General features: G+C 47.5%; 1 protein-coding gene, 1 non-coding gene and 1 pseudogene across 3 annotated transcripts in view; 2 read left to right on the forward strand and 1 right to left on the reverse strand.

Annotated features, from left to right (window-relative positions):
* Window positions 1–14,830, reverse strand: part of EMILIN2 (elastin microfibril interfacer 2) — a 58,588-nt gene that overhangs the window by 16,547 nt on the left and 27,211 nt on the right. For both annotated transcript variants that reach the window (XM_006071067.4, XM_044934554.2), the window contains 2 exons: window positions 12,460–12,635; window positions 2,343–4,256 (listed from right to left, as the gene is read on the reverse strand). In XM_006071067.4, coding sequence (XP_006071129.4) covers window positions 2,343–4,256; window positions 12,460–12,635 — 2,090 coding nt within the window. The remainder of the gene's footprint in view (window positions 1–2,342; window positions 4,257–12,459; window positions 12,636–14,830) is intronic.
* LOC112581478 lies at window positions 8,739–8,841 on the forward strand. The gene has a single exon (XR_003106061.2). It is a non-coding gene; the product is annotated as a U6 spliceosomal RNA (small nuclear RNA).
* Window positions 10,454–10,837, forward strand: LOC123331148 (annotated as a pseudogene).

Raw genomic sequence — 14,830 nt, forward strand, 5'->3', positions numbered from 1 at the left:
ATGGACAGTCTCGGCCTGCGTATTGTTAACTCTTCTCAATCAATGGAGTTCCCGCAAGTCCATGTGTTCTACTCTCACGACGATGGATTCATTCCAAAAGGAGCATCTTGTGGGAGCCGCCTTCCCTTTACAGGCATTCACCCCAACCCCTCTTTCCACAGCCAAGCGTGAAGGAGTTAACACAGCTTCCCACGCCGCCCAGGAGCTGCAAATCAACTGGAACTATCTGCTTCGATCTGTTGTTACAAAGCACAGTCCAGACAGAACTGTCACTAGGAGGGACAATCATCCTATGAGCACACACAGGGTCCCCTGACCTTTCCCCAGCATTCCAGAGATCTGGGAGCTGTGTGGGCCTGGGGGGAGGGGGTGGGGGTTATAAATAGCAGGACTGGCCTGGGTAATTCCTTATCTACCAACTCCTTATCTCTGGGAAGGTTCAAAGCGTGTCCCACTGACCACTTCAGACTTCCCATTTCCCTGGGATCAGGCCCTGGCTCTCCTCTCCTCAGGCAGTAAGTCCCAGCTGCGTTGTTGTTGCTGTTATGCAGTTGCTATTATGCAGTTGCTAAGCTGTGTCCGGCTCTTTGCAACCCCATGGACTGCAGCCCATCAGGCTCTTCTGTCCTCCACTATCTCCTGGAGTTTGCTCACATCCATGTCCATTAAGGCGGTGATGCTATCCAACTATCTCATCCTCTGCTTCCCCCTTCTCCTTTTGCCTTCAATCTTTCCCAGCATCGGGGCCTTTTCCAATAGGACCCAATCCTAAAATCCCATAGGCTCACACCAGGCCAAGAACTGGCATCAACACATGAGGGCCTTTGTCACCTGGATCTGAGCAAGGTGAAAAGGCAACACAGGCCAGCAAAGAAGACAGGGGGAAAGAAAAAAGGGAGAGGACTGGTCAGGAGGCAGAGTCCTTCTTGGCTCACGGCTGGCCCTCCCCTGTCCTCGTGGACCTGTGAGTCCGCATTTGTTCTGGGGAGACACAGAGGAGACGTGGGCTGGCCTGGACGATGGCACCCAGGGTCCCCACCCTGCCTCCACCGTGCAACTTTAGAACATGTCCCTGCGGGGAGCAGCCCATGTGCCCCAACTACTAAGCCTGTGCTCTGGAGCCTGGGAGCTGCAACTGCAGCGAGAAAGCCCACACACTCCAACTAGGAAGTAGCCCCTGCTGTCTGCAACTAGAGAAATTCTGCTCGGCAATAAGGACCAAACACAGCCGAAAATAAATAAATAAAATTTAAAAAGAAAGAAAACTCTGCTCAGCACTGAGGTTGCTGAATCCAGGTACCAGGGAGGCTCTGTCCTTCAGGGATGACATGCTGAGCCCCCAGGTAACAAAAAAGTTAACTTGAATATGTCACTCAGTACTATTAAGGGACCATTCATTCATTCAGTCCATTCATTCATTCAACAAACATTTGTCAAGAGTGACATGTATAATGGTAAAGAATCTGCCTGCGATGCAGGAGCCACAGGAGACACAGGTTTGATCCCTGGGGTCAGGAAGATCGCCTGCAAAAGGAGATAACAACCCACTCCAGTATTCTTGCCTGGAGAATCCCATGGACAGAGAAGCCTGGCCCGCTACAGTCATGGGGTCACAAAGAGGCAGACATGACTGAAGGGACTTAGCACGGATGCACATACAGAGTGTGTAGCACGCACTTCCCTAAGCACAGCTGGTGAGCATCCTTGTGCTGGGCGCGCTGCAGCTTTGATCAGTTCCTGCCCCTAAAGTGCTCTGTCCAGGGTCTTCTGTCTGTCTTTGGAAAGGAACACAATGCGTTCTACTTGCCGTTATCGAGGCCCTAGGTTTTAGGGAACAAGAGATTGCCCAAAGATGATAATGACACCAGCAACAAGAAGTGATGTTTTCAGAGAGCTGAAGGGGTTTGCATACAGGAGACTCCCTGAGTAGAACACAGGACAACATGCCCATTGCCCCAAGCTGTTAGGCCACAAATCTGACCCCAAATCTAAGCTCCCCAACATGACAGTATAGATCAGCCTTCTGCCACCTACCTGAGGGCAAGGACCAGTTTTCCTTCTGTATTTTCAACCTGTTGTGGGCTGATAATTTACAAAACACACAAATCGTGTGCTTGAATGCTACGGTGACGTCAAGTTATTCTAAGTTTCTAAACACTTGCTCTCACTGTTGGTCTTTGTCTCATTGCTACTCAGCACCAGACAACTCACGCACTTTCCCCCACCCCATCTATGAAGCACACTTTGGGCCAGCAGTGACGTGGCTCATGCCGCAAACCATCCAAAATCTAGCAGAACACGCATTACAAATACTCAAAATGGGAAGGCAAAGGTGCACTTACTTGCCGATGGCTGAAACCGGATCAGGTCTTGCAGGTCAGTAGAAATCTGGAAGACGTGGCTATAGAACTGCTGGACGGAATTCTTTAGGCCGGAGATCTCTCTGGAGTGTGTCCGGAGCGTCCCGTTCATCTGCCGGACACAGCTCCAGAGGCTGTTCACGTGCTTGTTGAGCCCCTCCTTGATCTTCTGAAGGCTCCCAGAGATGGAGTCCAGCTTGCTACAGGTCTTCTCCACGTGAGACACCCTGTCCTCCACCATGGACACCTCTCTCTGGACTCCGTGCGTCTTCTCCTTACAAGTGTCCAGCTCGCTGAGGACGAGGTCCTGCAGCTGCTGCCACCTGCCCTCCAGCTGGTCACAACAATGCGCTGGGGGGGCCTGGGGAGACGGCAGGGGCACCTCCGTCCTCCCTGGCTCACCCACCTTGGACCACCCACCCCCTGCAGCCTTTTTCCCTCCTCTACCACCGCTCAGTTCGTTCTGTAGACGTCTCAAGTGGTCATCTGTGTGGTTGAGCCAAGAATAAAGAAAACTGAAGTCCTGCTGAAGTCGCTGGATGCTGCGTTCGGTGTCCTGAAACTTCCCCTGCATCGTGTAGTTTAGAGATCTCAAAAGACTCACCATCTCGCCCCCATTCCACAAAGTGTCTTCCATCCCGCGAGGCTCTCCTCGGAGGTTCTGCAGGCACATGTCCTCCACCACCCGCACTTGGTCCTTCAGGCGCTTCAATTCCATCATGACCTGCGGGGGCCCAGCCCCCGACACAGTGGGCAGGGCTGCCGCTGGGGGAGCAGGTACCATCTCCGAGCCATTCACCATCTCCAGGAGGGCGCTCCCCAGCCGCTCCTCCAGGGACTGTATTTTCTGATCAAGCAGCTGCCTCAGGCCATCCACCTCCCCACTAATGGTCCCCCGGAGGGTTTCTTCAATGTAAAAGCAGTGCTCCTCTGCGTTCCTTTCTGTCACGTTGATCCTTGCATCCAGTTCATGCCATCTGGCATCGAAGTCCATGTCCGGCTCTGGAGCCTCAAGGCGGTCAAACTCATTGTCCAGTCGTGTGTTCAGCATTCTTGTCGCTTCAGCAACTCTTTCAATTTTCTGGTCTAACATCTTGATCTGTGGCCCCAAGTCACCAGGCTTGGTACCGTCACAGCAGTTTGCATGGGCTGGAGGGTCTTGGACCCGGGCCTGAAGGTCACTGATTTCTTTTCTCAGCTTGGCCTCCTTCTCTCCTATCAGCTCGATCACTCCCAGGTAGCTGCTCCCATAGTCATCACAGTGCTGCTGAAAACCAATCAACTTGTACTCGCACGAGTTCTTCAGATCAGCTAGCTTTCGGTCCATCCCTTCCATGAGCTCCTCCCTCAGAGCATCGATCTTACTGTCCACGTAGGCTTGGAAGAGCTCGCTGGTCGTCATGGTGACCGTTGGGCCCTGGGCGGCCTCCTGGAGCTGTCTGAGCTGCCCTTCGTAGCCCTTCACTTTCCCGTCCAGCTCCTCCAGCTTGTCACTCTTGGTCTTCAGGGCATCCTTGACTTCAGCCAGTTCAGACTTGATGTCCTTCATGCCTGACTCCTTATTGTTGAGGATGCCGGGGGGCTGAACTGTTTCTGGTTCTCCACCCACGGCACTGTTGGGCGTTGGCCGGGGGTGCAGGTTGCTCAGCCATGAGGCCAGCATCTTGCTGGCATCGTCCTGGACGGCGTGTTTGAGGTTTTCACTCACTCCAGCAACGGAAGACTGAAGGTCCAGAACCGTCCTGGTGAGACGGAGAACCTTCTCCTCCAGCACCTGAATTTTCTTTTCCTGAAGTTCCTGGGGCCCCTGTTTTGGATCTCTTGTCTGACTTGGGTCTGCTGCAGGAGTAGGTGACACAGTCTTCTTAGGATCTGAGGCTCGGCTTGGTTCATTGTCTGTTACAAAGAAAAAAAGAGTCGGACACGACTTAACATTTCCTATTTTTACCCAGTTTTGCAAAGACAATTGACAGGGTACTTTTAGGATACACGCAAACCTCCCCCCCTAGCCCTCCCCTCTCACCACACACAGGCAATTACTCTGCTGGAGTGGAAAAGATGATGGGTGTTAAGTCAAACAGACCTCCAGGGGATTCTGGCTCTTCTGTCTATAGTCCGCCCTTGAGCAAGTTAATTCACTTTTGTGAACTATACTATGAAGTGAAGTGACTATCTTCCTTCCTCTGGTTGTCAAGAGAATATTCACAGGACACATGACAGATATATGTTGTCAAGAGAATATTCAGAGGACACATGACAGATATACAATGGTCTCTTGGACCCTGAAGGGAAATATTCTTTACTTATATTATCATCGGAACATATCATTCCCACATTCGTAACTGCAGCCACACCCCGACAGAAGACTGCATTCTGTAACCACAAGAAGCCACTTGGGATCCACCCATTAGTTGTTGGGTGGTATTATACCATGGCTTCCCCGGTGGCTCAGCGGTAAAGAATCTGCCTACGATGCAGAAGCCACAGGAGATGCAGGTTCAATCCCTGGATCAGGAAGATCCCCTGGAGAAGGGAATGGCAACCCACTCCAGTGTTCCTGCCTGGAGAATCCCATGGACGGAGGAGCCTGGTGGGCTACAGTCCATGGGGTCCCAAAGAGTCGGACACGACTGAAGTGACTTAGCACACAGGCACACGATACCATAAGAGCAGCAAGTTATCCTCCAAGCAACTCCTAAATAGTCTCTTTCTTTTATTAGCATCCCTGTGCTAAGAGTCTCATAGACATTGTTTAGCACCATCATGCAGTTGGGAAACTAAAAGCAAAAGAGATAAAACAGAGTCTATTGGTGTCTCCCAACAAAGAGCCATGTGGCCCTATGTAGTGAGATTCACTAAGTCAAAGAATACATTGAAATCTTTTTTTACCCATGTCCCAGTCAGCTTTGAGATCTCAGATCCAAGACCAGAGATTGAACCTGGGCCCCCAAAGTGAAAGTGCCTAACCACTGGACCACCAGGGAAGCCCTCAAACATTGAATTTTTGATAATTCTACTTTGAGAAATATACCCCATAAGGAAACAGCCCAAAAGAAAAAATCATAAAATAATTGTGGTGAGTCATAAAATGAAAATAAACATGATAAAAATAGATAAACCAAAAAAAGGTCATCGAAATCTGAGGCACATGATGTCACAGAACACAAGGAATACTTGAAAGAGGTTAAGGGACTTCCCTAGTGATCTAATGATTAGGACTCTTTGCTTCCACTGCCGTAGGCCCAGGTTTGATCCCTGGCTTCCCTGGCGGCTCAGACGGTAAAGAATCCGCCTGCAATGCAGGAGATCCAGGTTTAGTCCCTGGGTTGGGAAGATCCCCCAGAGAAGGGAATGGCACCCCACTCCAGTACTCTTGCCTAGAAAATCCCATGGACAGAGGAGCCTGGTAGGCTGCAGTCCATGGGGTCTCGAAGAGTCTGACACGACTGAGCAACTTCACTTTCACTTTTCACTTTCATGCACTGGAGAAGGAAATGGCAACCCACTCCAGTGTTCTTGCCTGGAGAATCCCAGGGATGGGGGAGCCTGGTGGGCTGCCGTCTATGGGGTCGCACAGAGTCGGACACGACTGAAGCGACTCAGCAGCAGCAGCAACAGCAGAGCAACTAATACACTGGGAACTAAGATCTCACAAGTCGTGTGGCACAGCCAAAAAATAAAATGTAAAAATTAATATAAAAAAGAAAGGAATTAAAGAATTAACATCAACAAGCCTGCAGACAACACTGAGACCTAGCAAGTAAAGTGGAAAAAGCCACACACAACACAGATTATGGCATAAAATGCACTCACATACACTGACAAACAGTGGAAGTAAGTTTAGAATGTGGTAGATATTTGAGCTTAATGGTCATTGTTTTTCCTCCTCTAACTTTTGCAGATGATCATAACAACCGTTATCATTCATTAAAAGCAACTTAGTGGTAAAACCGAGGCTTGAGTTTAAATGTCCCAACTCCCAAGCCGAAAACTAGAAAGAACATCTTGTTTTCCATACTGAAAAAATTCTCTCAGGATACTAGACATAAAAGTCAGTAAGTCACGTACAAATGAAATGCTGTTCTGAGCAAAGGAAATTTTTTTAAAGGGCAGGAGAAGAGGGGAGGATCAGAATGTAAGCAGATGTTTTTCCTTCATATACTACTGGTGACTAAAAAAACTGCTACAAATTTTTGGAAGAATAACTTGGAGAACGTATCAAAATACTCAAGAGTCCTTTGGACTCTGCAATTACACTTCTAGAAATTTATTCTAGTAAATAATAGGGATTAATCCAAAAATTTAATGGAAAAAGTACTTATTCAAATACTATCTATATAATAATGAAAAACTGAAAACGGCCTAAGGGGCCAACAGTACAAGATTGTATCCAAACAACCACACTCTATGCAGCCAAGAAATGATACTAGAGAATATCTAATGACATGGATGGTTTTTCATCAATTAAAAATTAAAATCAGTTAAAAATTTAAAAATAAGTGCCCAAAACAGTGTGTGCATTATAATGATGATGGATTGAGGATAAGCACTTCCTTTCATTCTGAAATCCCATTAATGGCAAAAACAACATAAACAAAACAAACAAAAGAAACCCCAACCAAGTCACACATACAAAATTGGGAATCAGAATGGTTTTCACAGTGCATTGGAAACCAGAAGAAAAAGAATTTTTAAATTGAAGCATAATGGATTTACAATGTTTTGTTAGTTTTCTTCTTTAATTACTCAGACCTGTCCAACTCTTTTGAAACCACATAGACTGCAGCCCGCCAGGCTCCTCCGTCCATGGGATTCTCCAGGCAAGAACACTGGAGTGGGTTGCCATTTCCTCCTCCAGGAGATTTTCCTGACCCAGGGATCGAACCCTCATCTCCTGCATTGGCAGGTGGATTCTTTACCACTGAGCCACCTGGGAAGCCCAGTTTCAGGTATACAGAAGTGATTCAGATAAATATATATATATATATATATATAAAATCTTTTATATATATATATTCTTTTGTCCCACATATATTCTTTTTTCCTACATAGATTATTTACAAGATATTGAGTATTACAAGTATTGAGTTCCATGTGCTATACAGTAGGTCTTTGTTTATCTATTTTATATATAGTAGTGTATCTCTGCCAATCCCAAATTCCTAATTTATCCCTCCCCCCAGCTTCCCCCTTTGGTAACCATAAGTTTGTTTCCTATGTCTGTAAGTCTGTTCCTGTTTTGCAAATAAGCTCATTTGTGTCTTTTTTTAAGATTCCACATAAAGTGATATCACATGAAATTTGTCTTTCTCTGTCTGATTTACCTCACTAGTACGATCATGTCTAGGTCCATCCATATTGCTACAAGTGGCCTCATTCATTCTTCCTATGGCTGAGTAACATTTCATTGTATATATGCACCCTATCTGCTTTATCATTCATCTGTCTATGGACATTCAGGTTGCTTCCATGTCTTGGCTGTTGTAAATAGTAATGCAATGAACATTAGGGTGCATGTATCTCTTTGAATTATGCTTTTCTCTGGATATATGCTCAGGAGTGGGCTCACTGGATCATACAGAAACTCTTTTTAGGTTTTCAAGGAACTGCTATACTGTCCTCCATAGTGGCTGTACTAATGTACCTTCCAACCAACAGTGTAGGAGGGTTCCTTTTTGAAAACCAGAAGAAAACTGAGCAATGTGCTTAAAATTCTAAAGGAAAATTATTTCCAATCTAGAATTCTGAAGCTGGAGTAAATATACTTGTAGACTACCATGTCAAAAAGTTTACCTCCCACGCAATCTTCTCATGAAACTACTGAATGATGTGCTTGACCAAAACAAGGGGATAAAATAAGGAAGAGCAAGCGGGGCGGGTGGGGGGTGGATGGGAATCAGGGAATGGACAGGAGAGAAGTCCGTGAAGATTGCAGGGCAGCAGTGGTGAGCGAGGACAAGCAGGGGACCATTCCAGGTGGGGCAGCCGAGAAAGCTCTAGGAGAGATGTCAAGACGAAACTGATGTATCTGAACATACATGTAGATAACCAGCAGAGAGTCTGGGTTGAAACAGGGAATAAAAATATAGAAAACCAAGCAAAGAAAAACATAATTATTAACACTAGAGAAATCAAAAAACTGTGTAGAAAAGGCAACATATTCATAGCACACTGCAGGGCTCAGCTGTAAACACGATGTACCAACTACAGTGGATCCAATAAACAGGGAACAGACAAAAACACAGCATAACTGAATGCAAAGGATGGGGGTGTGGAAGCCTCATGTTAGAGGAAAGGGACTTAATTCCTCACCTTCCATAATGAGAAGTCGAGGATGTGGACGTAAATTCCAAAAGACTATCTAAAGAGTTTAAAGAAATGCTCACATCAGCAGCACATATACTAAAACTGGGAGGGTACAGAGAAGATTAGCATGGTCCCTGCCCAAGGATGGCACGTGTGTGAAGCATTCCATGTTTTTAAGCAACCTAAGAGTGGTGGTATTAGTGGTAAAGAATCCGCTTGCCGATGCAGAAGACTTAGACACAAGTTCAATCCCTGGGTTGGGAGGATCCCCTGGGGGAGGGCACGGCAACCCACTCCAGTATTCCTTCCTGGAGAATCCCATGGACAGAGGAGCCTGGCGGGCAAAGAGTCAGACAGGACTGAGCGACTTAGCACACATACACACACACACGTCCATCAACAGATAAATGGATAAAGAAGATATGCTGTATACACATATACAATGGAATATTGCTCAGCTATAATAATGCCATTTGCAACAATATAGACAGATCTGGAGGGTATTATGCTTACAGAAATAAAAATCAGACTAGAGAAAGACAAATACCCTACGTTACCACTTATGTGTGGAAGCTAAAAAATAAAACAAACGGATGTATATATAAAAACAAGAACAAATTCACAGATACAGAGAACAAACTGGTGGTTACCATTGGGGAGAGGGAAAAGGGGAGGGACAAGACTGGGGCAGGAGATTAAGAGATACACACTACTGTGTATAAAATAAATAAGCCACAAGGACATATTATACAGCACAGGGAAATACAACCATTATTTTGCAATAACTTTAAATGAAGTATAATCCATGAAAACACTGAGTCACTTTGTTGTAGAGCTATAATTATAATTAATATTGTAAATCAACTATACTTCAATTTAAAAGAAAAATTGTAAGAGTTTAAAGCAATTACTCCTGAGAAGGGAAACTGGCAGAGAAAGGGAATCACTGCTTTTCCTAATAGTCTTCATACTATAAAGCGATTCAACTCATTAAACTATATGTATGCTTAAACTTTTACAAGACAAAAGCTAAAAGTAAACAAAACAGAAATAAACTGTCTACTGTGATCCAGTACGCCCTCTCAGAGCCCCATCGGAGCCCTGACCGTGCTCTGTTGTAATTACTTATCTAGTGTCCGCCTCAACTTTTTCTCCAAAACACCTAAGTATAAAGACTGCAGATCTAGAAGCTCAATAAATATTTGTGGGATGAATAAATTTTTCTTTAACAAAATGTATATGCAGATACAGGAAAGACCGCAGTATTTTATAGTAAAATCTTAACAGTACTTCTCGTTTGGTGGTAAGATTAGGTGTACTTTTTTTTTTCCCTTCCTTTTCTTGGCCTGGCTGTGGAGCAGGCAGGATCTTAGTTCCCCAACCCGGGATGGAACCCAGGCACCCTGCCACGGGAACACGGAGTCTTAACTACTGGACCACCGGGGAAGTTCAAGATGATATGTACTTAAATATTTTTCCTATATGTTTCAAGTGAAAGTAAAGGTTGCTCAGTTGGGTCTGACTCTCTGCAACCCCATGGACTATATAGTCCATGGAATTCTCCAGGCCAGAATACTGGAGTGGGTAGCCTTTCCCTTCTCCAGGGGATCTTCCCAACCCAGGGATGGAACCTAGGTCTCCTGCATTGCAGGAGGATTCTTTGCCAGCTGATCCACAAGGGAAGCCCCATATGTTACAAACATTCTTCAATTGATATGCATTACTTTTGTAATAAAGTTATTTTAAAATCTGTTTTACAGGTCGGTGGTGGCAGCCTTGCAGCAGAGGCAGAGATGCTGACTTTTGTGAAGACCCTGAAGGGCAAGACCATCACCCCTGAGGTCAAGCCCAGTGACACCATCGAGAATGTCAAAGTCAAAATCCATGATCAGAAGGCATCCCGCCTGACCAGCAACATCTAGTTTTTGCCAGCACACAGCTGGAGGATGGGCTGTGCTCTGTCAGACTACAAAATCCAGAGAGAGTTCACCCTGAACTTGGTGCTTCATCTGTGAAGCGGCACCATTGAGCCTTCCCCCTGCCAGCTCGCTCAGAAATCCAACTGAGACAAGACGTCGGCTGCGTTACGATCACCAATAGCCCCGGCGGTCAACTGCTGCAAGAAGTGTGGCCACACCAACAACCTGCACCCCAGGAAGAACGTCAAATAAGGCCCCTCTGCCGGTTTCTTTGCCCACAGGGCAGCCTCCTGCCTGTAGCCCTGGGGCCTCAGTAAACTTTCCCTTTCGTTGACTGAAGCAGTAAAAAAAAAAAAAAATTATAATAATAATAAATAAAATCTGTTTTACAGAGAATATTGAGAAACACCACTAGTTTCAAAACGGAAAACACCTCATCAGAAAACATAATCATTTAAAAATGACTTAAACATCTAACTCATAAGAAAATCTAAGTTTTCTGACTGAACTTTAAAAAAGAAGAAAGATAAAGTGATGTAGAATAAAATGTCAAAACATTTTTGTCCATAAAAGTCAGCCTCTTGGGGACTTCCCTGGTGGTCCAGTGGTTAAGACCCCACACTTCCAATGAAGGGAGCAAGGGTTCGATCCCTGGTTGGGGAACTAAAATCCCACAAGCTGCACAGTGTGGCCAGAAAATTTTAAAAAGTCAGTCTCTTAAGTGTTAGTTTCTCAGTTATGTCTGATTCTTTGCAAACCCATGCACTGTAGCTGCCCAGGCTCCTCTGTCCATGGGATTCTCTGGGCAAGAACACTCGAATGGGTTGCCATTCCCTTCTCCAAGGGATATTCCCGACCCAGGGATCGAACCCAGGCTCCTGCACTGCCAGCAGATTCTTTACTGTCTGTTAATGTTATACTTAAAAGCCAAGGCGGGACTTCCCTGGTGATCCCAGTGGCTAAGCCTCTGTGCTTCCAACTCAAGGGGCCCAGGCTCAATCCCCGGTCAGGGAAATATTAAAAGATTCCACATCTTCCAATTAAGACCCAGCATGGCCCCAGAAGTAAATAAGTAAATGAATATTTTTAAAAAAACAAGGTAAAATTATCATTGCTTTCTAAACTATTCATTGAGTTTGTGCTAATTCACTTAAAAAAATAATCAGAAGCAAATTAAGAACCACCTCATTGGATACTTCTAACTCTGGGCTTAGCTTTGCAAATATGCTCCCTGTGCTTGGTCGCTTCAGTTGTGTCCGACTCTTGCAACCCCATGGACTGGAGCCCACCAAGCTCCTCTGTCCATGGGATTCTCCAGGCAAGAATACCAGAGTGGGTTGCCATGCCCTCCTCCAGGGGATCTTCCCGACCCAGGGTCTGAACTCGTGTTTCCTGTGTCTCCTGCACTGTGGGCAGATTCTTTTACTGTTGAATATCTCACCCCAAACAGAATGAGAATGATTCTATTTCCCTATTTAAAAAAAAAAAACAACAAACAATTTTAGCGACTTCAAATTCAGTCTTAAGGGAGCTTGCACATGAAAACTAAAGTAAAAACAAACCAGGCGTCATTACATCATTACATGAGAATCTCTTCTGTCTCTGCCTCAGGCCACACAAGGCTGAACCCAGCCTCATCTCCTCTAAGGTCTTGGTTTTCACAACCAGCTGGCCCTAACAAAGCAATTTATTTTTTAAAAGTTTGTCTTCCAATCGCTACTGCTTCTGCACATCAATGTGTGTGCCACGTGCCTCCTGCAGGCATACGGGTGTGTTCTTGGAAGCTCTGGGAAACCCCTGCATGTAACTCACGAAGCCTGGAGTTAGAAGGAGTGGTGATGAGCAGAGTTGAGCACAGGAAAGCAGTGAGTTACCTGTGGGTTTCTTCATGCTGTTGCGGGGCCGAGCGGGCATGGGGCGGGGCATCCTCCCAGGGTCTCTGGGACCTTCTTGACAGTTTCCCCCCCTGAAGCCAGGGCAGCACCTCCATTCCAACTGCGTCACCGTCTTGTACCTGGTGACGTACCTGGGTCTGACGTTCACACGATACCTGCCAAAGAGCAAGGTGGCATCTCTTGTTACTGGTTGCTGTGGCAGATACCCCGGCCTTCCTGGCTGCACCCAAGTGAAGAGGCCCTGGGTCACTGCTCTCTGCAGTATGACCCCAAGGGGTCACCGGTCTCCTCCAGTCCAGCTCTACCCCCCACCTCCTTCCTCCATCTCTTGGATCCACCTGCCCCCAGCTCCCCTCCCTTGAAAGGCTGGAGAAACAGACAACTCAGAAAACCCTGGCCCATGACTCTCATTGAGAGTACGGAGAGTGTTAGTTGCTCAGTCGTGTCCGCCTCTTTGCAACCCCATGAACTGTAACCCGCCAAGCTCCTCTGTCCTGGGGATTCTCCAGCAAGAATACTGGAATGGGTTACCATGCCCTTCTCCAGGAGATGTTCCTGACCCCGGGATGGAACTGGAGTCTCCTGCATTGCAGGCAGATTCCTTACCATCTGAGCCACCAGGGAAGAAGGTGTGACTCTCACTGGATGTGGACAGTTTTCAAAAACTGGGCTTTCACTTCACTGACAAACTTCTATTTGACAATTTGCTGCTTGGTGGAGATTATCCCAGGCCAAGTCAGGCCCATTTGGTTAGTGTTTTACACACAACATGGCTGGCACCCTCGCCTCCCACCCCCCATGTATTTATCTTGGCACCTTCTTTCCTGACACCTGGCAAAGGGAGCAGTGAGCCTCTACAGACCCACCTCATAGTATTTGTGTTGAGATCTTGGTGGCTCAGATGTTGAAGAATCCACCTGCAATGCAGGAGACCCAGGTTCAATCCCTGGGTTGGGAACATCCCCTAGAGAAGGAAGTGGCAACCCACTCCCGTATTCTTGCCTGGAGAATCCCCAGGACAGAGGAGCTTGGCGGGCTACAGTTCATAGGGTTGCAAAGTCGGACACGACTGAGCGACTAACACTAACTCATGCGCACTCATGCATCTCACAGAGACCCTGGCAACAAGCTGGCAAGTCCGTCAGACCCAGGGCTGGACCGCAGCCCAGAGCAGAGAGCTGATCCAGGACCCCTGGGCGCCCAGGGGGGTCAAGCCGGAGTTCACTCCCAGGGGCCCTGCTCACAGCACAGAGGCGAGCAGCCCCTCGTCCACCTTGGCTTCTCCTGCCGACAGCAACCCCAGCCTTCTTGAGTCTCGTCAGTTGCTCTTCATTTCTGACCCCAGCACTAGCAGCCAGCTCCCTTTTCGGGTTGTTCCTCAAGGGGCCTCAAGCCAGCCAAAGGACTCCGCCTCAGGCCCTGGCCTCACGGCAGGCGGAGTTCAAAGTCACATTCCTGAGAGAATCACAAGTGGCTGAACGTCACAGACTTCCGGCACCCCGGCTGAGGGGCCCAAGCATGACACAGAACCGTACGAGCCAGGCACTGCCCCCGGCCAGGACAGGCAAGGCGACTCTGCGGAATTCTCGGGGGGCCGGCGACAGCGCTGCCGGGCGGGAGTGTCGCCACACCTGGTCTTGAGGGCATGGTTCTCAACCTTGGCCACGTGCCACATTCACCAGGGACCTGTGAAAGACCGCCCATGTCCAGGCCCGGTCTCAGAGGCTCCATTATGACTGGTCTCTGATGCAGCCTGGGTGTGTGGATTTTGAGATGCTTGGGTGGGAGCCTTTTTGGGGAAAACTGATGCGAAAACCCAGTAAGTAAAACAGAAAAGGGCTGCTCAAGGGGTTGGGAGGCAAAGCAGAGGCAAAAGCCCCCTCCTAGGCCCTTCATTCTCATTCCTCCCACATCCCCCATTGAGGTCCCACTGAAGACATCATCCCCTGCTCACAGATGGGAAAACAGAGGCTCATAGAGGTTAAGTGACTCCTCCCAATGGTCAGGAAGGGCCAGAACGCATGCATGCTCAGTCACTTCAGTTGTGTCTGACTCTTTTTGCGACCCCATGGACTGCAGCCCACCAGGCTCCTCTGTCCACAGGACTTTCCAGGCAAGAATATTGGAATGGGTTGCCATTCCCTTCTCCAGGAGATCTTCCCAACCCAGGGATCAAACCCGGGTCTCCTGCATTACATGTGGGTTCTTTACCACCTAAGTCACTAGGGAAGCCCCAGGAAGAGCCAGGACCGGCTTTAAACCTGTGTTCTCCCCTATACACACCATGGCCCTCCCAGCAAGTGGAAGCCACCAGTCTGCCTGGCAACTGCCCTAAATTCAAAGCCACCCC

Source organism: Bubalus bubalis, chromosome 22 (genome assembly GCF_019923935.1).
Source record: "Bubalus bubalis isolate 160015118507 breed Murrah chromosome 22, NDDB_SH_1, whole genome shotgun sequence".
NCBI classification, from domain to species: Eukaryota; Metazoa; Chordata; class Mammalia; order Artiodactyla; family Bovidae; genus Bubalus; species Bubalus bubalis.